General features: G+C 38.0%; 1 protein-coding gene across 2 annotated transcripts in view; it reads left to right on the forward strand.

Annotated features, from left to right (window-relative positions):
* Window positions 1–24,227, forward strand: part of MDGA1 (MAM domain containing glycosylphosphatidylinositol anchor 1) — a 329,389-nt gene extending 305,162 nt beyond the window's left edge. Inside the window, exons 15-17 of one of the 2 annotated variants that reach the window (XM_026695587.2) lie at window positions 5,211–5,335; window positions 11,447–11,555; window positions 14,142–24,227. In XM_026695587.2, coding sequence (XP_026551372.1) covers window positions 5,211–5,335; window positions 11,447–11,555; window positions 14,142–14,233 — 326 coding nt within the window. In that variant the 3' untranslated portion in view covers window positions 14,234–24,227. The remainder of the gene's footprint in view (window positions 1–5,210; window positions 5,336–11,446; window positions 11,556–14,141) is intronic. The other variant, XM_087935247.1, reaches the window with a different exon arrangement.
* Window positions 24,228–27,440: the final 3,213 nt, after the last annotated feature.

Here is a 27,440-nt window from a genome sequence, read left to right on the forward strand (position 1 = left end):
TGGCTTAAGTGGTGGGCGTGGCTTGGTGGTCATGCGACTGGGTGGACATGGCTTGGTGGTCATGTTATTGGCTGGGTGTGGCTAATTCAATATCACTCACATCGAGGCACGCATCTCCTGGCCTGGCCTCTCATGACTATGGGGATGCTGCAACAGTTGTAAGTGTGAAAAAGGGTCATAAGTCACTCTTTTTCAATGCCATTGTAACTTTGAATGGTCACTCCACACAAGCAAAGTACCATCAAAGGAGGGAAAAAACTCCAGAGAAGTTCCTGAGCCAGGAAGTCTAGTCCTGCCAAGAATGTAATAAGGGTTAATGGAGAGGCAGTTTCTGTCAGCAACACCAGAATGTTTCCTTCCTGCCTTCCTTACAGGATTAGGCCAGTAATTTCTTCTAACAACCAGTTCTCCAGACTGCTTAGAATGTTAACAACCGGTTCTAGTGAATAGGTGCGAACTGGTAGAATCCCACCCCTGCCCTCAGCTATATCAGAGCTAAAGATGTAAATTTCTCCAAAATTGTCATCTTCAAAGAACATTTTCTTTCATCAAGCTGAATAAGAACTAGTTGGGGAAAGAGATCCAGGTAGATTTTTCTACCTGATGTAACTTTTACAATCTTACTTAGGACTTTGACTTCTCTCCTTTTAATATCTGAACATTTTGAGTTCTCTCTAAAATGCAGGCTCTGTGTAATATCTGAACCAGGCTTTTAGATTCAAATATTCTCACCTTTTGATGAGCAGTTCACTAATAATCATTATATCTTGCTATCACAACCCAATAGACCTATATGATCTCATCACTAGGGATTTAATCTCCAGATTTTTAAAAGTTAGACTACAGCATTTAAAACATATTGTCCAAATTTAGGCATACCACTTCTTCTTGCTATTCAGATAAATGTGGTTGTATATGTACAGTATTCAGAAAAATAATTTCCTCATCCTAAACAACAGAACAGCAGAGCAGAACTGAGTTGTATGTCCCCAGTTTATTTGTCCTGTTTTCCCATTTATATTCTTCCACTTTAATTGAAAAAAGAGGATCAAGATTAACCAATAAACCATAATTTATTCAGAATGCTTCCTGAGCCTCCAGTTGATGAAATGACATTTTCTTGGTTCTTTTTCTTTCCTTGATTGGTGCAAACATGCAACTTTCTGCAAAAAATACACATTGTTTCAGTTTGCTTGATGGTGAAAATTTCAAAGCATGTATATATATATTTTGCTTTCCAGATGCTGTTTCACTTCCCTTTGTTCTTTGCCTTCTTCATACAGGCATTAGAATTCATTTTCTGGATAATTTGTTCCACTCCTGGCTGTGCTGGCATATTTTTGCCTGGAACGTTATAGTTAGGATGGGTAGATAAGATCAGAACACTGAATGATGCTTGATTTCCTGGCATTTCTTTGCTAAATTGATTATTAATCATGACGTGAGCCAGAAATGCTAGAGATACTCGGATGGATAATGAAGGAAGTGTAAGTGTCCTCCAGATGTCTTCACAAGTTAATGAGTGCAGTGTCTGGCATTTATCCAGCTTGAAAGAAGGACGGCACAGAGAGAGTTGTCCATTAAAATTCAATTTCTCTGTTCAAAAGATTTGGTCCAAAATAGTTTTCAGGATTATTTCTTAAAGCTTGAGACCTGGAGGGGATCCTTTTATTGAACTGACCTAGTGCCTCCCATTCAAACTGATGGAAATGGTCTTAGAAATGTTGCTAACATAAAGTTGCTCTTGTTTAAACTCATCAGAGCTAGTCCAGCAGTCACACTATAGTAGCCAAGTTATGACTTTATTTATTTGTTTGTTCATTTGGATTTATTTGGCCAATGACTCTGGATGGCTTATATCTAAAAAGTAAAGAAAGGGGAAGAAAGGGGGAAAAACATGCATGTCCAGGACAAACAAGCCAATACATAAAAAAAAAAAAACCTAACAGTGCCTCAACAACCACCCTATGCCCAGGCCTGGGAACAAAGCCAAGTTTTCACTGATTTGTGGAACAGCTACAGGATTCTCATCAGCACTGCACACTTCTAAACCCCCTCCAGTTTATCAACAGCTCTGGTTGCCTTGCCAGTTTAGCCAGATCTCTGTCTGATGTCCACTTTCAAATAGGTATCGGATATTAAAGAAGACTGGATGCTGAAAAGGAAGAAAATAATTTGCCTTTTACCCAAGTTGCTGAGGACCAACTTCTTCTAGTAGTAGGAAAACAAATTTCATGCAGATAATGTATTACTGAACATAAAGGATGAGCAAACTTTTGTTGGCTGTGAATTGGGCATAGCAGCTTGGAAAGATGCAAGAACCCCAATGCCCAAGGCCCTGGGCATTGATGTAGGGGCCCTGGTGTATGTGGATGGAGTTGTATCAGGAGAAACATGAGGGAGAGGGGATAGGCAGAAGGGAAAAGTAAAAGATTTATGTTTTGAGTGTTCTTCTACCCAAACCACAGAAGACTGAAATCTAGTAGTTCAGATAGAAAGGGCTCCAAATTTGCAGAAAAGGAACTTCTTTCAAATGCAGGCTGATAATGCCCATTTCTATGGTCCATGAGACAACTTGCTGTGCATATATGTGTATAAATACATGCACGTGCATTTAGTTAAAGCAATATTGGGACAAAGTATAGATCCCTCAGAGGTGGTATTCAGCAGGTTCTGACCAGTTCTGGAGAACTGGTAACGGAAATTTTGAGTAGTTCAAAGAACTGGCAAATAACCCCTCTGACTGGAGATTTTACAGTATCCTTCCCCTGCTACACCCACCAAGCCACGCCCATAGAACTGGTAGTGAAAAATTTTTGAATCCCACCACTGGATCCCTTCACTCTGTTGCTACCCTGGGACCAATGTGGGATATGTATAACTCAGATCTCAGCAGAAGAGTTATTATATTCATTGTACACCACAACTCAAATATTTGGGTGTTGGCCCACCTTTCCTACAATATCCATTTGGAGCTGATTAATACATTTCTTGATTGACAGAATTAAATATGGCAGTTCCATTTTATTTTATTTTGGTTCCATTAGAATGTGTAGCCATGAAAATGTGATGGTCAGTCACATTTTTGTGGTAATACAGAACCTGCCTGCTGTGTAATATTGCTATCTGCCTCTTCAGAAGAACTAATCTGGTGAATAATGTCAACGAAATCTTTTACTTCTTAGCTGTTAGGGACCGTAGTTGGTTCTAGAGTGGAATGATTTAAATTAGGGGTGCAAATCACCAAACCTAAAACTTCTGGTTTAAAGCATATTAATTAGATTTCCTGTTTAAGGAAAAAAACACCCTATCCATAATGCAAAGCAAGTGAAATCATACTTGGTCATCTCTCCAGTGTGACAGAGCAACTTATTTCTCCTTCCTTCAAGTTACATTCCTCAGGTGGCCAAAATTGACTATGTTCTTTGGTTTAACACTAATAGTTCATTCTACAGATATAAGTGAAGTTAAATTATACATATCAACACCTATTCACATATCAACCAACAAACAGACATAGAAGAAAATTGGAAAACAATCTAAGAATAGTGTGGGTTTAAGCAGATTTTTTTCTTTTGTTTAGACTTCTTTCTTTAATCATTAATTCTGGATATTACTGAGACAAGTTGAAACCTGACCCCAGTGATGGCATTTTTTCCTAAAAAGACCAATGAAATGTCTGGATTTTATGTGTTTTTTTAGCATGTCTTGACTGACTAGTAATTTATAATAGGTCAAAAAGTACATTAAATTTAGAGAGTTAAGGGAGACAAGACAAATAGATTTCTAGGGGAAACATTGTCTTGTAATAAAAATAAGATTTATCAATGTTTTTATGCTGTTCAGGGTGGCATGTCTTCCAGTACTTTACCTTCATGAGTAATTCTGTGAGATCGGCTCAACTACAATGTCTCTGTGGTAATCTCATGGCTAAGTAGAGTTTGAAGTTTCAAATTGGATTTGTCCAACCACAGGCCAGCTATCATGCTACTATATAGCACTTGCCATTAGCACAAAGCAATTGGGCATCCATTTTCTAAAAAGTTCAGTTGCAAATTCCATTCTAGCTATCTTCCCGTTACCCTAGTTCCTCCTGGTTTCAGATAGCTTACCTCCAGGAAAGTATGTATATAAAATTATGAGCTCAGTAACTTGGTAGTATCTGCTTCCTTCAGCAGCCAGGCTGTGAATCTCTCAAGCAGTATATTCACAGCCTTGCAATTGGAAATTGACTTCTATGCAAAGTTTTGTATAGCTTTGTCCCATCCTAGCACATTTCCCATGGTGATCGTTTGGAAATCAATTAAATAAACATTCATTTCAGAAAACAATATGTGCAGACAAGAGCTTGCTCATTGAAGCTTGCTCTTTGATAAGGTCTGCCAGACCAGATGCCTATTAAACACATATTTTATTAGCTTTAATGCTCCTTAGATGCCTATTATAGAGGTGTATGCTGCAGGATGATTCTGGGAAAGAATTTCTACAGGGAGTGTTAACTGAACCTGAATTCATATTCATTGAGTTGGAAATGGTAATTTAGACCATTGAATCTAACCCTCTGCTCAGTGAAGGCATTTCTACTTATCCTACATGTGTTTAGTAAGTGTCATGGCTGCAGTTGAGTTTAGTTTGCAGTTTGGTTTATAAACAGTTCAATGTCCATTTTCAATACTGACTTTCTTAAATCAACGTCACGATTGGTCCCTCAACCTCCCTATGGTGGCAAATGTCTGAAGAAAAATTATAACCAAGGTTGTCTGGATGTAGACATTGTAGTCCAAGATACTAGAACCCCTACCAGTTCAGGGTTCTTGATAGTAATAAAGGAGTGCAACATGTTCATTTCTTTTAGATCTTCCTTTTCAACTTAAAAAAATGAGGAGGAAAGAATGGAGGCATACATTAAACTGGGATATTACTTACTGAATGAATAATGAGCACCCAAGTTGGGATAAGATTAACTGGGAATTAACTAGAATTCTTCAGGGAAACAATGCATAAGACTTTTAAATGTATACCTCTACTCCAAGATTGCAATAATGAAAGATATATAGATTGCTAATAGCCCATACTCACTTCTTATGCATTCAGTGAAAGAACCAATGTGCAAGATCTAATATAGATGCAAATGTCAATTGATCCCTGTGACAAAAGGATTGCTGCAAAGAAGCAGTATGACTCCAGTGTTTCATGCCATTCCTTTATAGGATCCTTAAATCTCCTGGTTCACGTGAAGAATAAGCAACCCACTCAAGCCTTGTCACTCAGAGGAGACAAAGGAAATATGTGGCAGCAAGTACACGTACCCATCAATCCTGCAGGACCTTTCCAGGTAAGCAGATCCTATAATACCTGCTATTATGTCTTTGATTTAGTATAGCAAACCTTAAGGCAAAGATTGAATGGTGAGCGGTGAAATGTGCAGCAACACAAGTTCAAGAAAAACAGAATACCTCTTTCTGGCCTCCTACAATAAAATAGCTTAGGAGGCATGGCTCTCCCCCTCCCCGCCCAAACCCCATTACTTCATAATAGGACTTCATACATCAGCGCTAATATGTGGCTTGAACAGTTACTTGAGCTTTGTCGTTGTTGAATGGTTTCTTACGTGGGCAACTGGATGTAGCTGCTGTCAAAAACACCAGCCCTTTCTTATGGTAGTATGGATTATGTGGCTAAGAGTCCCCAGTGCAAATCGTGACCCAGTCAGGAAGTTCACATTATAATCTCCCACCTGTTCCATAGGAGAGTACTGTTTCTATTTTCATGTGAGAAAGAGACATGGAAAGGCTAAGTGGTGCAGTACCTGCTGTGCATGCAGAAGTCCCAAGTGCAATCCTTAACCAGAGTATTTCTTTGTAGAATAGCAATAGCACTTAAGACTTATATACCGCTTCACAGGGCTTGCAACCCTCTCTAAGTGGTTTACAGAGTCAGCCTATTGCCCTCCCAACAATCTGGGCCCGCGTTTTACCAACCTCAGAAGGATGGGAGGCTGAGTCAACCTTGAGCCTGGTGAGATTCAAACTGCTAAACTGCAGGCAGCCAGCAGCCATCTGAAGTACCCTGCAAAGAATGTTCTTGACTTGAGTCTCAGCTGGAGGGAATGCATGCAAGGATGATGTGGTGCTTATTGTTAAGATGACCATCACTCATCTTCAAATATCCATGCTCCAATAAACAGCAGCTAGTTACATGACTTGTAGCACAGTGATTCCATGTTTTATAACCATGTTACTAGACATTCTCAGTAATGAGAAATGTAGGGGAAATTCAGAACTATTACTTCTGATTCACTGCAATGTCACACATCAGCTGTGGAACCATCCATGATAGCAAGTCTCTTCCAGTGTATGTATTGTAATCTGTTAAATAGAAATTTTCAGATCCATACTGTGTTTCTGTAAATGCTCTAAACAGTCTTGAAAAGGGTGATGTGATGTCCTATGTGCCATTTTGGTCTAGTAGTCCAGCTAGAAACCAGGAGACTCTGAGATCTAGTCCCACTTTGGGCATGAAAGCTGGCTGGGTGACTTTGGAACCAGCGCTCACTTTCAGCCTACAACATCATACTTGGGTGACAAGCCAGTTAATCAATACCTGTCAAATCAATGGATCAGAGGTCTCCAAACTTGGCAACTTTAAGACTTGTGGACTTCAACTCTCAGAATTCTTCGGCCAGCACTACCTGGAGAATTCTGGGAATTGAAGTCCACAGGTCTTAAAGTTGCCAAGTTTAGGGACCTCTGCAATGGATCAACTCTCTCTTGATCTGAGAGGGGGGAACTGGATAGGAGGTAAAGCTGTATAGCTAGATAAATCTTACCTCCTATAGGTAAGTGTGTGTTAAATGTTATGGAAATCTTACATAGCTTCGTGAAAGATTCTGTGATGGTGTGTTGAATCTATGCAAAATTTAACACTATGCTTTAATTTTTCTGAGCTGTTTGTGAGCAGTGAGACAATTGCATACTGTGATTCTACAAAGATGATTTAAAAGTGCTATTCCATCTGTAGGTTGGACTTCAAATGTCTATTTTATTTTGGAAGTATATGAAGCATATATAAATTGCACAAAAGTTTATGTTTACTATTAAGAATTGGACATGTTTATGATTGCTATTTTATTATATAGATGAAAATTCGGTTATGGTCTTTTAAAAGAAGAGTTATAGTTGCAAATTGGCATAGAGATAGAATTTTTGTTCATATAAAGTTGCACAAAAACATATTTACTTAGCATTATTGGGTAAATGAACTCTTGTTTATGTTCAAATTTTGTGTGAACTGTTTGATTTAATATTGATACCTTGAAATCCAGACTCTAAACTCCCATGGTATAAAGCAAATTCTTTTGTTATTTCAACAGTGCTGCTTTTCAAAAAAACTAAAATCTTAGCATATCAGTTCTCAGGGATCTTTTTCAAACCTGTAAATATTGGACAAGTATAAAACTGATATGCATCTGCAAAATAAATAGAACTATATTGAGGAATGAACAGGGCCATACATATCTGTTTATTATTCTGAGCTGTGTGTGTGTGTGTGTTAAAATCAGAGGTGTTTATTCTCTAGGAGTATTGTTGCAAATTTTATTCCTGGCATCTTATTTTCTTTGGTGAATGATTTGTTACGCTGCTTGTACTGGGTGAGGCCATGAGCATTTGCTTTTCTTTTTTTACTTAGCACTAAAGTGTGCAGTATACTTTGGGGTGCCATAAAACAATGATCTAGTTACTTGTAAGCCTGTTGCTTATTGCTTGTAGCTCAATTGTTGCTGTGTGCTTAATGACAACTGGGATGGGCAACTAATTTGTTATCATTCAGTTGGTATGAGCTTGTTCCAGCTTGTTGACTCACAGCCTGGGGATGGTCTTTCCTTTTGCAGAAGTGTCCCTTCTGCAGAGGGGCATAAAAAACAATAGTACAGTGTGTCTGTGTGTGTGTGTGTGTGTGTGTGTGTGTGAGAGAGAGAGAGAGAGAGAGAGATTCATTTTCATTAGAGGGTGTGTCATGAGACTTATATAATCAACATTTTCCTCCCTTCTATCCAGTTCATTTCTTCTTCATCAGGCTATGAAAACTGAAGAAGAACTGGAACATTTCCAAGTACTTAGTGACTAAAATGTAACACCAGGCTCTACATAACCAATATATACAGCCATTTTGCTGGGGAGAATTATGGCTAAGGCCATATACATGCTTACCTGGCCTTAAGTACCATTTAATTCAGTAAGACTTCCCTCTAAATAGCTACATATAGGATTGCACTGTGAAAATAGCTGCTAATAACTGAAAGAGATGTAGGGATTTTTTTTTCTACATGAGTATTCCTTTGCAGGATTAGTATAGAGAGATACCACACTGCCTCAGAGAAATTCCAGACAATGAACTGGATAATTCAAAAAGAGTAAAACATAGAGAAAATAGTATTACATCATATCATATGCAATATGTGGTCAATATGTTGCCAGCCAGGTTCTGTGTAACCAACTTAATAGCAATCAGTGTGTTAGCTAGGGGGAAAATATTACATTTTCCCAAGAACAACATATTGATCTCAGGGAATGGAATATTCTTACAACAGAAATGCTGCCTTATAGAAAAATAGAACAGGTCAGAAAATTGGAAACAAATGTGCATTAATAGTATTCATACACAAAGTCCCTTTTTCATGGAAAACAGAGCAGCTGAGCATGAAAAATTTGCCCTTTGCTTCCTACAGATAAATATACACACGTGATATCATTGCCACTAGGAATGCTGGAGGAATCTCTTTTCAACTTGAATTGATCTGCCTCTTCTAGAGAAATGTGCAGATCAGAACTTAGCAGTCAGATGGATTTTTTTCCACTTCCCTTAATATTACACTGGAGTTTTGTGGCTCAGAGGGGAAAAATCAAAAAGTATTTAAACTGTGCATTCGAGGATAAAGTGAATACATCTCGCTTGTTTTCTAAGGTGTTCAAAAGATACGTACCGAAATAGATGTAAGTGCCAAGGTTGTGTAGATTTTTTTACAAACCCAGACTTGCAGAATGAGCATAGAAGGATATTACCAATTAACATTTTCAATTGCCCATCCCTGCCACACTTGCCTCAGGTAAAATAAAAGAGCATAGTTGGTTAGGGGAAAATGAAGTTTTGCAGCCTGCATACACAGATCTCCATCTGGTCTTTATTCTGAAAATCTCCTATCACAGTATTCAGCAAATAGGAAAGTGGCTACACTGAATATCCACTGAGTATGGGAACAGTGTGAGGAGGCTTCGTGCAGGGCTTTATATCATCGGAAGACAGGTAATGGCACGCTTGTAGTCTTCTCCTGCATAATGGGACATGAATGCAGAGGTTGGCTCTGCTCCTGAGGGAATGGGAGGTGAATGGGCCTCTGCCCTCACTGCCTGTAAAGTGTTGTAACCATGGGAACAGCATGGATGGCATGGGCTAATGAAGCTGTAACTGTCAAGCTCAGAGAATGAAGGAGCCCCCTATGATTCCAAAGTCAGGCATACAGGGGGAGAAGGATAGCTCTGGCCTTCCTAGCAGCCCAAGTTACAGAGATTTTAGCACCCAAGCTAATGATGCAGTTCATTTTGTCGCTTGATCCACTTTTGGGACGTATCAAGGCAGGGACAAAAGGCAAATGAGCAGCAACCCATTCCAATAAGAGAAGTCACCACTTCCCAATGATTTCATCCTATCCCCCAAACCTTAGCACCCCTTTACATTGGCTTCGAAAGACACACAAAGCTGGATTTCATTGCAAAATAGAGGTTCTGTGTCAAGCTATAGGTGTGTTGTCTACTGTACATTACAGAAATGAAGCCAGAATGTGTGAACGAGGCAATCTAACCCTGCAGAGTGGAAGGTTAGGTATTACCATGCCTTTGCATGTGACATAGCTGCTGTGACTAGCCCAGACAAGCCACCTACTCTGACAGTTTACCTTCCCACAGCCTCAGACATTACAGAATCCACTTCCATGTGGGGGAGATGCTATCTGTCATGGACTCTCCTGCAGATAGAAAGAAGGGGTTGGTCTTTTCGAAAAAAGACAGAAGTTGTCAGACCAACTCTGGAAAGGAGTAGTATTTAAGATCACTCCACACAGTCTTTGTTTAAATCCAGATAACTGAAACACAGAAAAAGTCTGCTTCAACAGCCTTCTAGGAAGAAGCCAACATTTGTATGGCATTTAATTCCTGGTTCTTTGTGTTGCGCTAATTATCTTGTATTTCTCTGCGCAAGGTAATAAATTCTATGTGATTTCATTTTTTAATCCATTCTTCAGGCTGGAAATGCACACGTGTGCATGCACACACACAGAGAGAGAGAGAGAGAGAGAGAGAGTTTGTGCAGTAAGACTCAATTGCCATCTCATCGGGAGAATCTGCTGTTTGTAACAGACTAGCACCATCTTCCAATTTGTTTGGAAATGCTCTTGTTTAGTTGCCAGCTGTATCGGGACAGCTCTACAATTTATCTTTATCTATGTTGACTGTCTTTTAATATGTAAAGTTATTGTAACTTTTAAAATAAAGTTTCATTTATTTGTCTATCTCCTAAGGAGGGGAAGAACGCCTCAATCATATGCCTCCATGTTACACAGCCAAGAGATTGCAATATTGAAATCCTTTTGCTTTTTGTTTTTTACTTATTAATTGGCAAAAAAAAAAACCTGTAAAATAGTTTATGGGTGGATATCAGGGGAAATCATCCTGGAATTAGACAGTGGCACAGGGTACTACCAAGCTTCTGCTCCAGTGCAGAGGCAGGGCCAGGATGTGAAGTTTGAAATGGCTTCCAGGAGGTTGTTCAAAGCCCCCAGCCTTCTACCTTATCGGCTCAGCAACACCTTGCAGACAGTTCACTGATAAACTAAAACATTTTTTAAAAATAAACAAGGCCTTATAGACAGCCTGAAAGGATGCTGTTGTCTAAAAAAATGTAGAGTTGTGAAGGGTAACAAAGATCAACTGAACTTTCTTTTCTCATTAAATTTCACCAACATTCATTAATTGTCCCAAAGTCAGTTTTCTGTTTTTCATAGTTTAACAATAACAATGAACAGAGTATTGCAGAGCAATTCTAATATAAAAGAGATCATTGGGGGCAAAAATTCATATCTCTCCCTCCTTCCCTCCCTCTCTCTCCCTCCCTCTCTCTCTCATTTGTTTATTTGTTTCAAGCTGGTCTAAATTTCTATCTCATGTGGGAGTATGAGAGACAGTTGTCCCCATCATGCCCTATTTGGGGACATTTCAAGATTGAAACGACCAGGAAACTTAAGAGCAAGTAGACAATGTGTTGAGTGGGATCTAGTGGCTTTTGGGACTGATGACTTTAGTATCACAGGAAGGCAACCTAACATTCTTTTTGCTGAATTGAAATTTTTTAGAAGTTTAAAACCTTTCTAAGCCTGATCTTTTTTTCCCCTCAGATCATCTTTGAAGGTGTCCGTGGAACAGGTTCTGAGGGAGATATTGCTATTGATGATGTTACTCTGAAAAAAGGTGATTGTCCAAGAAAGCCAATTGTCCCAAATAAAGGTAATTATCCTTGGTGAATCCTATGCATCACTGCATCCCAAATTCAAGGAAAAAAATTGGGAGAGCTATGAATATTAATCAATGTGTGTTTACATCATCATCATCATCATCATCATCATCATCATCATCATAATATACTTATCCATAATAAGAATATACTTATTCATAATCAGCATACACTTGTTCATATTTCGAGAGAGAGAGAGAGAAAATAATTATTATTACTGGCTGCAGGATATCAAGCTCATTTAATTTATTGTAATGTCCCAGGTTAATGTCGATGCCTGACATGGTTCTTAACCACTTTGCTACAGAAAATAATGAAATGTTTATTATTCCTCAGCCTTTTTGATAAATTTGTTACCAAACAAGTTGGAATTTTAAAATCTACAGAGCCAGGAAAATGGTGATTGTAGCGATAGCCATAGCATATAAAACAAGATAATGTTATTCAGTAATAATAAGCATAAAAAACTGTGATGATGGATGGATGATGGATCTATTGATTTTTATTATGTAGTCTGAAACAGAGATGTCTTCTGAAATTATAAATATATATATATTTCCTTGGGTATATTTGTCTCAAATTGTCCTATCTATCCTACGCCAAAGGCAACAGAAACAAGAGACTATTCTTCTCACTGTTTGAAAATTATCCTTAGTCAATATATTTAGGATTATTTTAAGCAGAACTTGATTAGATTCTTTTGTGAAGTTTCTGCTTAATGGAGAAAAGGAAACTATGGGCCATCAATAACAATGTGTGTGTAGAATATCCAGAATTAATCCTTGACATTTTTAGTTTAATAAAGCAAGCAAACAAACAAACAAAAAATAGGATCAGATACCAAATGATAGGAAAGTGATCTTTTTGCATTAGATCCCAGAAAGTCTTTAGTCATTAAAATAGGCACTGTTGAGTGATTGAACAAATCACAGGATCCATTAATTTGGATGAGACCATCATATCCAACCTCTGCTCAGTGCAGGAATTTCAAACTAAACCATCCCAGAAAAGTGGCTGTCTAATTTCTGTTTGAACACATCCAAAAAGGGGAAGCTATCTCCTTTTCTGGATAATTACTTCCACTGTCAAACAGAACTAAATGTTAAGAACTCTTTTTCTAATGTTTTACTTGGATCTGACTTCCTGTCAGATCTCAGCATTTATTTTGAGTACTGCACTCTGGAATGAGAGAGGACAGATCCTGATGTTTCTCTACGTGACATCTTTTCAGGCATTTGAAGAGTACAGCCACATCCCACTCCCAAATATCTTTTCTCAAGGCAAACATGCCATCCATCTTTCTTTATAGGGCTTAGTTTCTAGTCCTCCGATCATCTTTGTTAGCCTCCAGAAATCCTGTCCCACTGTTTCTGAATCCTTCTTAAAGTGTGGATATAGTACAAGTGTTATATGACCAAAGAAGAATATATTTATTATCTAGCCTGTTATGAGGAAGCTTACTACATTAGTTCAATAACCATTGTCCTTGGACATTATTTTGTATATCTGTTCTACTCTTCACAGTCTGGATTTGTCTTTATACAAAATCTGAAAGAGAGATAAAATTAAAAATATCTATTTTGCATGCCTAATATGGCAAGAAATTGGTTATGGTAGTTCAATACAAAAGAAGAAGGGGACAACAGAGAATGAGGTGGCTGGATGGAGTGACTGAGGCAGTCAGCGTGAGCTTAAATGGACTCCGGGGGATGGTAGATGACAGGAAGGCCTGGAGGAACTTTGTCCATGGGATCGTGATGGATCAGACATGACTTCTCAACTAACAACAACAACCAGTGCAGTACAATAGCCTCTATAATACATTAGTTTCTGAAACATTCAGCTTGCAACAGTGTTGGAATTCAATTTTTTTTACTACCGGTTCTGTGGGTGTGGCTTGGTGGGCATGTCAGAGGAGGTATACTACAAAATCTCCAGTCAGAGGTAGTATTTGCCAGTTCTCTGAACTACTCAAAATTTCCGCTACTGCTTCTCCAGAACTGGTCAGAACCGGCTGAATACCACCTCTGGCTTACACAGTAAAACTAGATATTTAGGATTCTAATTGTTCTCTTGTTTTCATCTGATTTCAATTTTCAATACAGGTAGTCTTAGACTTAGTGACCATTTCATTTAGTGACCATTCAAAGTTACAACAGCCCTGAAAAACGTTACTTATGATCATTTTTCACACTTACGATCTTTGTGGTATCCCCATGATAATATGATCAAAATTTAGATGCTTGGCGATTGACTCATTCTTATGACCATTGCTGCAACCATATGAAAAGCAAAGTCAATGGGAAAGCCAGATTCACTTAACAACCACCTTACAAACTTATCACTGTGAACTGACTCATTTAACAACTGTGGTAAAATGGGACAAAACTCACTTAACAAATGTTCATTTAACAACATAAATTGTGGTTGTAAATTGAGGACTACCTGTACATCCAATTCTTTTGTTTTAGAGGGTATAATCTTGGGATTCTTGAAATTATCCTTTCATTCCACAGTCATTTGTTTTGCAAACCATTGATAATTTTCATGAGGTAACTTTTCTCTTTCTTTCCCTACAGCAGTTGCCCTTCCAGGAAATTCTGCTGTCACCCAACACACACCTTCTCTCTGCAGGCCGCTACTTTTCATTCTTTACGTGCTGCTCAGATGATAGCAGTGAATGCTCCTGTTGTCTAAGACATTCCTCCTCCTTTCCTACTTGGTCACCCTCTGCTCCTGTATCTCCCCCTCCTCACTGGCACACCAAAGTGTCCATATGTTACCAAAGACTAACATGCATGACTACGAAAAAAGGGATCCAGCTAAGAACCTAAGGGATTCCTGGAAGAAGTCATACTGTCTAAAAACAAAATATATATATAAATAAAGAAGAGACAAAAACAAACAAATGAAAGAAAGAGGGAGGAAGCAATGGAAAGAAGAAATGGAAGCAAAGAATGAAAGGCAATGCTGAGGATGAAAATGATGTTTAAAAGGATCAGTGGAATGGGGGAAGGCATGTTCCTTTAAGAACATTGGACAAGACTTCCTCAGGGAAGTAGGAACTTTTGTTTAAAACAAAAACAAAATATATTAAAGCACAAATTTCTACCAGAACTGTTACCTTCTTGGCTGCAGAACCACAGTTTAGAAGACATTCTAGCATACACAGTGCCATCCTTTGGAATCTCTGTGTTAAGACTTCTCCCTTACCGGTTTTGCCTACAACCTGTCTACTGCAGCACCACCTCCTCATACTTCTCCCACTCATCTCTGATGACCACAGAACCTTGTCCTCATTTGCATGTACTTCTAAGTCTTCATATGCGTTTTTAAGACTCTCATGTATTTACTCGTCCATCTATAAATTTGCCTTGACCCATCCATTCCCAACTTCAGCTCAGCAAAGCAAAGAGATAGATCTCTTGTGGATTATGGAGATGAATGGAGAAATCTAGGGCAAACATAAGCTGCAGGTTCAGCTGTTGACATCTTTCACCTACCCATCTCTTTTCTCCTTTTTCAGGCTGCTCACTTCTCTCCTTTAGGCCTTTTTTTTTCCTACCATCCCAGAGACAGATTGTCAATACAGCACAGAGACTAAAAGAAAAGGCTTCTTGTTTGAGGACCAAAGTAAAGAAGCTGAGTAGTGACACTGCAGTCAGTTACTATCAAAGCATGAGCTTCAGAAGCCTTAAGGCAAGGATTTCCTCCACCTTTTATTGTTGTTGTCATTGCTGCTGCTGCTGCTAATTTATCTATTTCCTATTTCCTTTTAGTCATTCAGTCCTTACAGCCCCACTTCCTTTTTAATTGCAAGGGGAGGCACATAGATGCACCCATATAACATCTGAAATTGCAGTATTTCCTTGTTGGTTGTAGTACCTATTCTTGGCGTGTTATTAATCAAGGATGCTGCTACCATGGTGCTTGATTTGCTATTGAAGGATTGGGTAGCTGTATTGCAGCTGCACAATGAGGTGATAGACAAATGGAAGCAGAAAATAAAACTGTCCCTACATAAAGGAACCAGGATAGGCAGGTTGTTACAGTTTTGAAGAAGAATATACAGATAGTCCTCGTTTAGTTGATCACAATTGTGACTGGCAACTTGGTGATTAAGTAAAGTAAAATGAAGTAAAACTAAGTAAAATTGCTTAAACTGACACCAATTTTGCTTTGCTTTACAGACCTTTGAAGGTAAAAAAAACATGCAGGGATAGGTCACAAAGTTACTTTTGTAACTGCGGACAGTCGCTACATGAGTCACTAAACAAAGACAACCTGTACTTAGATTTCATTCAGTGCAGAAAGACAGAGGTGGGGGAAAAACACTGTTTTCAGGGACACCACTTTACCACTGTGAGAGGAATGTTTTCTCAGGAAAGCCTAACTTGCACTTGGTAGTCCTCAGTCTGCAAGATCATTAAAGCCAACTCTAAATCATTATATGAAGAAGAACTGGTCTACCTAGTAGAGAGACATTACTACAGCAATGACATACTCTGCATACATCTTAGTGAGTCCCTAAGACTTCAGGCAGCATAAGCTTTTCCTCCATCCACAGTCTTCCACACCAAGTTTCTACCAGACATGCTGGACTACAGTTCTCATAATCTTCAACTGGCTGAGAATTCTAGCTTTTGCAGTCCAACTTGTTTTGAGAGCATTAGGCTGGGGAAGTTGAGCTAGCCATTCAAATACGTGCTAAATGTTGCTTCAAAACTCCTGTCAATAAAAACATAATAGCCTTTTTGTTTGGAAACAATGACCCCTATATATAATATTACACTTCTAGTAGCCTGAGTATTTTGTTAGTCCTATAGTGGGTTGTAGAAGAGAGCAAGCAATGTGATGGGGAAATGTCTCGTTATGTTTTTGTAGTTCTGTGTTTTCTGGGTTTACAAATATACTAATAGGATGAAGGATAATTAATGCTAACCCAGATTCAGATTTGTATAAAATTATCTTAATTTTGATCTGATTACCCACTTTCTTTCTCATAGAAGGCACAGGTGAGTTTATCATTTTCACCAACCCAGAGATAGAACGTTTTGATTATTCATTGAAAAAGCTACCTATGAAAGAGGTATGTTCTACTTATCTCTTGCTAAAAGGAAAATAGTGGAGAGTGGATTGCAAAAGTAGTCTCCCTTAATAATAACCTCCAAAATCCTTTCCATGATTGGTATTGATATTTCCTTCTAAAATGTAGAAATGGCCTCAGCCTTCCTTCAGTTTTCAACTTGTTGAAGCCATTGAGATCAAGTACTAAGGATGCTCTCTTTATCAAACAGGTAGACATTAACTTCCACTGACTGTCAGCAGAGTTAGAGAACCAGGAGGCCCAACCTGGCCACTGGGAAACTCACCATAAGTAACATGGTACAGAGATCTCCCCAGCCTCCAACTTCAAAAATTAGCCTAGCCTACCAATCCCATCCCACCATCTCCCCCAAGTTTCCTGCAGGTTTAGAACAATAGTTCATTTTTAATGGGAAAGTTCCACTGAATCTGTGATCTGACAAAGATGGATTCTCTATATAATGGGATGTTCTCTGTATCCGAGCTTTAACTGTGCTGCAAAAATCATTCTCGTTTGGTCTCTAAAAGAGAATGAGCTTCTAAAAGGGGAAATGCAACATAATTCTGGGTGCTGATTCTTATTTTGGGCCACCTGTGCTTTCTCAGAAATGAAGCAGCTCAGTGCAACTTTTAGTCACCTTCCTGGGAGTAAGTCCGTTTACTCCCAGGAATGCAGTTATATAGGGCTGCGTGATTAAAGGCCATATTGTCTTTTAGTCTAAGCAAGCTAAAAATAATACCGAGTTGTGAGTTACTTTGAGAATTTAGAGAAGTTTACTGCAAAAGGGGACAGCTGGTGTTTGGAAGATTAGGAGTGAGAGATTGGGGAGGGAAATAAAGAGCAAAATGCAGATCCTGAGCTCCTATCTTCCTTCTCTCTGTCCTATTTCTGCAGCAGCTTCCTGATTTAAGTGTCCATCTGTGTGAGAGTTGCAATGGACTAATGAAGTGCCTTTTTGCAAAGGAGATACACAAAGTTGTCTCTTGGATGGGGTGAGCTAGCACTGGCTCAGGTATCTATCAATGAAATATCAGCCTTTTAATCATCAAGAAGTCTCAGGGAGCCTCATTTCCCAGTACCCTCCTTGTTTTTATTGCCCTTTTCTTTCTCTGGCATGGAAGTTTCCTTAGTGAGGGTTGGTGTTTCTGGTGTTTTGTCAGAAGCATGAAGGTTAAAACTAAAAGGTTTCAAGTCATTGTCCAGATTGCCAAGACAAGCCATGGAATGAACTGGCATAGTGATGAAGCTGCTTCACTTATGCAGGAAAATGCCAACTGTGCATAAAACCCAATATTTGGATCAGAAGGGCTCATATTGAGTCATGCTGGCTAATTCAGCCCAGGAAACTTCTCAGCATTTCAAGGGAGCAAAATGAAAATATTCTCCAAACAGAGAGGTATATATATTTTTGTCGCCGTGCTTGTTTTTGCTAGTGTTTTCACAGAAAGGTGGGGAAAACCTTTCAGAAATGCTTGAAGTAGCGGCTAACAGTCTGACACATTCCTTTTCTAATTAGGGACCGGGTAGCAAAAATGTAGGAGACATTGAGATGGTAGAAAAGATAGGCAGAAAATGCTAACAGTTTTCTGGTGAAATCCAGACAGCCACTAGATTGCAAAAAAGGACTGGCATTTTCTACCTTACCTTTTTGCCTATCCTTCATGTCAGCTCAGAGTCTTCTGGATTTTTGCAGCCCTAATTTAGAATAGAATGTTGCATGAGAACAGAGCTTTGTCATGGCATAGCAGTATTGTGCAAAGATTTGAGAAGGAAGACTAGATGGTGGTCCCATTGACCAAAACACCTGAAATACAGTACCTCCTCCTTAAAGGTAATGCCATTAAAACAAGACATCTGCTTTACCTGAAAATTAGTGATACCCCTCTTCAGATTTGCAGAGGAAAAACTCTCAAAAAATCTCAAGAAAGCATGGGAAGTACGATCTCAGATCTACTGTAATTGAATATTCTAGTGTAGACCTCCAAAAAGCTTAGGAATGAAAGTATTTGTAAATAACCTATTTGTTTATTGTTTATAGCTCAATGTTGTCAGATATTGTTAATGTGTGTGTATATATATGTGTGTGTGTGTGTGTGTATACACACATACACACACATATACATATGTATACATACTTAAACACACATACATATTGATCTACTGAAGTGGTACAAATTGTCTAGAAGTGTAACTGATATATACTGTATCTAGGCAATGTGTAGATATATATCTTAAAGCCCTCTTAAAGGAAGTCTGCAGTTGAATGTAGTATTATTTAATAAACCTTCACTGTTGTGATACAATTATTCCATAAGACAGTCTTTACTTCCTCAAAGTGAAATGCATCACTGCTTCTCAGCAATGACTGAAGAAAATGATTGTAAATAACAGATCCATCCATCACAAAAATATCATAGAAACCTACTGTGCTGCTGTTTTCAATGAGGATATATATTGGAGGAGACAAGAATATAACCCAATTAAATAGAGCATATATGATATAGGTTAAGGTATATACATACATTGCATAATAGTGGCATTCCCACAACATGCTAAATTAATTAATCGATTTTATGGGTTTGTACAATAATCCAATGAAAGGTCCCCAGTACATGCCATTTTATGACACATAGACACACACACAAAACTCCCACTTGCCATGTTGCTTGCCTGTCCCAATTAAATGTGTTGTATGAATACAATCTTATTCATATGATAGTAACCCACAATATATGCTCTAAAAAGTCAATTCATGTAGATTCATTAGTTCCCTTTAATGCAGATAGTTAAATCTATCCAGGTGTTGAGAATAATTACAAAATATCATTAAACCTATTCTTTTCATTGTGAGATTGTCAAGGACGTATTGAAGAGAGGTGAATGGAACATCAAGGACTCATGGACAGAAAGGGGGGAAAAGCTTTTATTTAATTTTTCAGCACTGTGTGCCATTTATTACTCATCCCATTAAATTGTTCAGGTTAGGGAATGTATTCTAATCAGAATCAGACTCCCTAATACTGAGGGAAACTAATACAAATATAAAACTAATCAAAAGAACACATGTGATTTGTCTAAATATTGCTTGTGAGCTGTCCGAGATTATGCTACATCAGATGGACAAGCTCTATAAATCCTTTAAATAAATACATGTACGTTGGAAAAGTCATAAGAAATCCTTGTAACATTTCTGAATGTAAGACTGAATCAAATAGAAAAGCAAAGTGTAGATTATTATTGTAATTCTGTGTATTTTTACTCAGAAATACCTAATTTTAAATTCAGTCAGTATTATTCTAGGTCAATGATGTAGAATTGCAATTTAAAAATATGGCGCTTATGGTGCATAAGTAACAAGGAAAGGGAATATTTTAAAATTTACAGATGCCATTATTCCTGAGATGGTCCAAATGAGAGGACTACTTTCCAGTCTTAATGCCTTGTGCTATATAACACTGTGAGTGAAGATACCTCTAGTGTAAACAGTCTGATCATGCTGTAAAAGAGCTGGAGTGACAAGGCACCTTATATACAAGCAAAAAGTTTTGACCCAAGACTGGAATTACTGCACTGATGTTGACCAATATCTGAGAAATAGAATGTCTATCCCCTAGCCTTTTCCAGTCTAGTTCCTTTGACTCTTCTGTCAATGACTTCTGGGAGTTTTAGTCCTAATATATATGGAGCATAATAGGTTAGAGAAGCTGGCATTTATAAGAGAATTGTTAAAAACTAGCCTGCCATTGCTTAAGCTTCCTAATGAAATATTTAACTTATTGAGATGATGAAAATGAAGAGGATGATCATCATCATCATAAAAGAAAGAAAACATTAAAATATTCTTATGGAATTGGCTTTTGCTTCTGCCAACATTTGTCTTCTTTGCCAAGCTCCGGTTTTAAGCAGCTGGATTCTTCTTATCTTTGAAGCCCTCTGCCCAGACTGCTTCTCAGCTCCCAAATGCCCAGCACAGGCTTCAGCTAAGGTCAGGACTCGCATTCTCCATGCAGGAGTTGCCAATCTTTGAAGTGCTGTCTTAATTTTCTGTGTTTTTCATTTGCCCTGATTGACCTTGGATGATGCTTAATAAATGAACAAGACATTTACTGAGAAAGATTGCCCACAGTGCCTTGAAAAATTGCATTTTAATGAGGACCAATTTATATTCCATAGTAATAAACTGCAGTCTAGAGACAGTAGTTATCACTGGACTGTCAGCATTAGGCTGCTTGGCATCCTTAGAGGAAGGCAAACATGTTTGAGTACTCCTCAGCTTTACATTAAGCAGAGAACTGCACCAAATCAAGCGTTTTCAAATGACCACAGCTGGATCATGAGAGGCTATGTAACTAGATAGTAGCCTTTTCCCTGATTCACTCTAATCTGGGCTACAACAGGGGGTGTCAAACTCATGTTGACATAGCGCTACTATTTTTCCCTTCGCCAAACCGGGTGTGGGCATGGCCAGCATATATGATGCATCCAGCCAACGGACCATGAGTTTGACAGCCCTGGGCTACAACAACAGCAAAATGAAATGGAAATTAAACAGTAAAGATCAGGGCTGAAAGATTCTTGATCTCAGCATCTTCTGAATGTCTTACAAAAGAACGATTTTCCCCAGGCAGAAAGGCAGAAGAACAATCAGATAAACAATAAGGCAAGACAAGATTCCAAATGTTTGCTAGATGATTTGATGAGCTTATTGAAAAGAGATTATTACTATGTGCCCATCTAGAACCTTTATTTTAGTCAACCATCATCTCTTTTTGCTTTTTTGTTCGGCTGCCACTGATTAGGCCCAAGCATTGACAATCTCATTCTGCACTGTTCAGATGCCATATTCAAGTGAAGCCAGTTGTTTCATCCTGTTCTTTGTAAGCTCTGGTTGCAGTTTATTTATGCCTATAACCTGGTAAATGTGCAAGTCTGTAAAACTTCCAGGCATAAGCATCCCAGTTTAATTTTTTACATAACCACTATGTTATTTTCCCCATGATCCATACTAAAATAAGAAATGCAAATAAGATGTACTATAGTAGAACATCTTGTTGCCTTCTTTCCATATCTGTTAGTGGCCTTTGTTAGTCCAATCATTTGTTTTCCTATTTATTAGATAACCTCTTTCTACATTTCAGCCAACAGAATATAAACAGAGTTTTTCTGCCCCTCAATCCTGTATTATATGCCAATGAATTAAATTGTACCATAAACACAAATTTGCATAGGTTCATACAGTTTAGGAAAACTGTCTTAAGCATTGTCTTGTGGATTGACCTTTTATGATGCAGAGCATTAGAAGGAATGACCTTTGACTCTTTTAATATCATTCTCTAAAATAACAATGCAAAAGAAATGAATGTTTTTCAAGAGACTTACTGTTTGTGAGTTTAGACACTGAAATTGGGCAGATTGAGGTGACTTGCTTTAGCAAGAGAATTGGGAATATTACCCATTCTTTATCCTATGTTTGGAAAATTTGCCATTGATTCCCTTAGAATCAGAATTGGTCTAGAATTTCCATATATCTATTTGTTTATTTCTTACAAACAAAGAGACCCAATAAAAACTTGAGAATACATGAACAATTTCACTTTTTCCAGGAAATGTTTCTCCCTAGTCACTGAATTCAGTTACTTTAGCTTGTCACACAGCTTTAATAACACAGTTGAAAGGACTGCAGTTATAGCTAGAAGCTGAACTTGTCTATTAGAAGAATTCCCACTGTTTTAAACATGTTCTTGTTGCTCACAAACATGGATGGTGTGCTTTCATTTGCTGAGAACTTCAGTTGAACTTTAGTTACTAAAATTGTAGCAAACATGGATGCTGTCTCATAAGTCTAGGCAGTACCCCAAAATATAATGGGAAAAATCTCAAAAATCAATGGATTAATATTAATATTTTTATGCCCATGCCTACAAAATAGCTTATTTCAAGTATCTGATCTGTTGAATGTTGACCAGGAGAACAGAGATTCTCATTTATTATTTTAAGTCAGAGAAGAACTTCTGACAGACATCTGACACTCCATTGATTAACATAGCCAAAAGTTAGGAGCGAGGTAATTTCATATATCGAGCCAAGCAATTATTAATGCTAGACTAACATTAGTTAATGACAGAAAGATTCAGAGTTCCATGGAGAAAGGTTTTCCTTGGACCAGAGGGGGCGTGCTGCCTGTATCCTGCACATGGGGCTTTGCTTGTTTGCTTGGCCTAGTTGCTGGCATGCCGCGGCCTGCTGCTGGTCCACGGACCAGGGGGTGAAGACCCCTAAATTAGAGGGTGCATAATGTTTAGTTTAGTCACAAGATCCCTGGTTGCCTAAGAGTCGACAACTCTTAGAATTGTATCAGTCAAATAATATTTGGTCTATGATGTTGAGACTTAGACTGTAATGTATCATTTTAAAATTTCAAGCCGCCTTCAAGTGGAACTTGACTCATGAATATATCTGTGTAGTTTTCTTACAGCAGCACAGAAGTGGTTTCCCACTGCTTTATCTAGGATGCTCTTTCAATGTTCACTCACGCCCAGAAATTTTCTGATTGCTCTTCACCCAAACACTAAACAAATTCAACCTCTTGGTTTCTGCAGATCAGTCAACGTTGACTAGGTGATGCCAACTGCTATTAATCCATCAAATATTAGTCAAAAGTGCAGGGAATGTTTTCCTTTTAAAAATCCATCCTGGGGGAACAAAAAGAGGTGAAGGTTTTGTGGGTTTTTTTTGGTTATTTGCAGCGTGCGCCAGGAACCCTTGCATAAGCTAATTTTTGTGCAGACTGTATTGTGTGCCGCACACATGTCAACATGGTGGCTTTCATTCTTGTGCCCCTTCCACTGTATCAGGTTTTCATAAGTCAGGGTTTACCTTACTCGGTGACTAGCTGTAGCATAAATGGCTTTCCTAGCCCCATGGGGCTTAAGCAGCAGAAATCATGTAGCTGTAATTCATCTTGGCGGAAGTGATTTTCTCCAATTTTCAAATGTAAAATTATGCAGAAAATTTCACTGAGTTTATATATAGCTGCTTCCCTTTTTAAAATATAACCTTTTGAATTTACAGTTGTTCAGAGTACTTGCTTTTGTGCATTTTATGTATGGGGCTTGTTTAGTATAAGCCAGTTGCCTTATGTTCATTTTGTATAAGCCTTGTGTGTTCAAAAATGTCCTCAAAGTTATAACATGGATGTTTCACTTTGGTGAATACAGTTGCTGATTTTTTAGTTCATTATTTATCTCACTCGGGTGCCTAGATGACTCAAATCTCACTTAAGTCCTTTGTGCAAATGTTTCTGGAGGCATTTAACAATTTTGCTGTTGAGAAATTTTGGGAAAGCCAGTCAATGGAACATGCTTTAAATTAGATAAATCATACGATATTAGGTATGATGTGTGTTTCCTTAAGCTCCATGTTTTAAAACACATGTTTTAAAAGATTTAATATGGCTCTTCCTAACTGAGCAAATAGAGAAGACATGTAAATAAAAGGCTCCATTGCCCCCTGCTGGTTGGATGGAGAACTGGTAAAACAGATGTAACCTAGAAGTTTGTCTTCACAAGGATTTTTTTTTTTTTTTAATTAACTATTTTAGGTACAAATTCAGAAAGTAGAGGGCGTAACGGACAAATGGCATCAAGTTGAGAGTGGCTTGTCTAAAACCATTTGAGAAAGAGCTGCAGTGGAAAACCAACAAGCCAACAAAGCTTTGATCACATTGCTTGCTTTGTTAGCTCAAAAACAGTCCCTTCTTAATTCCCCTTAATTAAGAAATAAATGACCTTTGATGTATTCTTGCAGGTAATTTCAATCTAAATTACTTTAGATAATGGGTGTTGTTTGTAATGGTGAGGAAAAATTGCTTTTACAGGACAGGAAGCTCTGAATAACAGTTGTGAGGTCTCTTCGTCAATACACCCAAATGATTCAACTTCCATTATTCCTTATTTTCTTTTTCCAATCAAAAAAAAAAAAAATCAGTGAAACAAAAGTATTACAATTTTTTTTTTTCAAATCTGATAATTTATTTGTGAGATAATGTAAACTAGTGATTGGACAGAAAGGGAATCCTACTTGCTTGGGAGGGGACCTCTACAAAAATGCCAATAGTTTAATACTAACATTATAGGTATGTTGAATTATAAAATAGCTTCCACTAAATGCCCTCAGATGAAAATATATTGGGAGGTGTTGGGCTAAATTATGGTGCGTACCAGTGACAGCCTGCATACATAGAAGCACTTGAAATTCATGTTTGCCATTCTTATACAATCAGATTCTCAAGCTAATTTTCAGTTTTGAATTTGTGGTATACGACTATTATTATTACCTTTATATGTGTACAATGAGATTGGCTGAGCCTCCCTTCGTGCCCCCCCCCCAACACAATTCACAGTGAGGACAGAAGTCCTTAACCCAGATTCAATCTTATTATACTATGGGACCTTGTTGCACAATGCGCCAGCCCTGCAAGTCTATCATACTATGTTAACATGAAGTTATTTTCCATTCAGGAGTCTGACAGCCCATGGATAGAAACTGTTCTTCAGCCTGTTCGAGTGGCTGGCTATGCTTCTATATCTCCCACCCAATGGTAGGAGAGTGAAGAAGTGCTGATTGGGATGTAATCATCCCTGAGAATTTTCCTTATTCTTCTATGGCAGTGAGCCCTAGTGATGTCATCTAGTGGTATCAGGGAACATCCCACAATGTTTTGTCCTGTGCTCATCACCCTCTGTAATGTCTTTCTATCCACGGAGGGTGGTGAGCACAGCACAAAACATTGTGGGCTGTTCCCTGATACCACTAGATGACATCGCTAGGACTTGCTGCCTTAGGTCTCGCTGCCACACATTGTGTCTAGGTACAATATAAGTTGTATAAGATGGGAGCTCATTTTTGAAGTAGGAAAAAAAATTACTAACAGGAGTATTAGCAATCTGGTAAGATAAAGTTGAAACATATGTGACTTCTTATGTAATTTATAAAATTCAGATTTATCTTTTTAAAGTCCATAGTGGAAATTGGAAAGCCAAACACATCTGAAATTGAATGTTCGTGTACTGATAAAGAAATGCCAGTGCCCACACTATTTTTATTAGTAAAAATTACCTAGTCCACCTTGCATTTTCTGTTCTCTATCAGTCACCACCCAATTGTAATCTTTAAAAAATAATAATAAAGCCTGATACTTGCATTATTGCATTTCCAAACCTCCGTTGGCTGAACAGGTTAGGATGGAATAACATGAGTATCTGCTAACTAACCTTTCAAGAGGCAAGTGGGATACAGCTGATATTGTCTCATTCCTATTTTCCACAAATTAATTGCCTGGAGCAGAGCAGAAAAGGAGGGTGGGGAGTAGCCCTCCTGTTCAATGCATCACTTCCATAGTCTTCAACCTTCTCAATATAACTTATATTTTAAACAGAATAACACTGAGGAAGGGTAATAATAGAATCATTGTTCTGTAACATGCTGTGTTTGGATTTCTACCTTGCCACAAGCTGTTTATAGTTGAGCTAAGTAATCCATGTGCAAAAAAAAATGTTAATAACATCTAAAATTGCCTTCTTTGAAAGAAATTTGTGTTACAAAATTGCACAAGAATAAAATTGCATCATTAAAAAATTGCTGTACAGTTAAGAAGAGGATGATGGAACCTGCCTTCAACCCAGATTTCATATGCTTGCATTTACATTTTATAATTGTTCTTTCCTAATGCAAGATAAAGTAGTTGGTTGCTACAATGTGAAAAATAGAAGTGTTACACATTCTGGTCTTCAAAAATAAATAATTAAGATCAGATAATTAGCAGGTTATTAGAACTAGCTTGCTGTTTTGGTTCAGAGGGACCTCAAAGCCAGAGCCCGAGAGTTGCTACAAAAAGATTGTGGGTGAACAGAAAGAGCAAGATAGTGCCTGATGCTCTTCTCACTAAGATCATGAGAATAAATTGGACAAGTCTAGCTCCATTATTTGCCTGTAGTTTCATCTTCGTTTTGTGTACCTTCTTTGCTTCTCATGAAGCTTATCATCACATTGCCATCATCATCATCATCATCATCATGCAGAGGTAGAAAGTATCTAATAATAATTAAAATAATAAAAGCACACAATATGAAGGGACTAAAAGAATGTTTGAAACAAGGTGAGATGTTTTATAAGCTTCCCCATCATACATACTCTGACCATTGTTGTGTTCCCTGAAAATATCAACATGGACTATTTTATTCCAATAAAGCTGCAGTATTTGAAAGTTCATGTGTGTTTCTGCTGCTTCTCTCAACAAGTTAAAATTTAATATAGCAAACTACAAGAACCAATTACGAGGAGCAAGATGACAAAGGAAAGCTAAATGTATAACCAATGTTATAAAGAACTTTTAAGGATAGCCACCAGAGTCTCATATCAATTGTTTCTCCTCTCTCCCACCCCAAACCTCCAAATACCCGTGCAATGTTTTGTTCATAACCCACCACTGTATTCTAAGAATTGGTAACATCTTCTTTCTCTTTATTGACCTGAAAGCCATTTCTATGAATGACAACCAGTTTAAGACCTCACCTGGATGCTCCATTACACTGCTCCTTGTTTTCACCTATCCAGGTATGCATTGTGTTCTTCTAGAATTCAGGCAGAATGAAAGCAAGACCATCTCCATATATGCAGGCTGCAAGAAACAGCTATATCATTATTGTGTCAGCCCTTGATGAACAATGTCTATAAAGTTCAATAAGACATATTCAGATAGTAATCAGGTTGTTTTATCAAGTTAGAGTAACAC

The sequence above is a fragment of the Pseudonaja textilis genome, chromosome 1 (assembly GCF_049901715.1).
Source record: "Pseudonaja textilis isolate UNSWEBS1 chromosome 1, rPseTex1.2, whole genome shotgun sequence".
In the NCBI taxonomy this organism is placed as follows: Eukaryota; Metazoa; Chordata; class Lepidosauria; order Squamata; family Elapidae; genus Pseudonaja; species Pseudonaja textilis.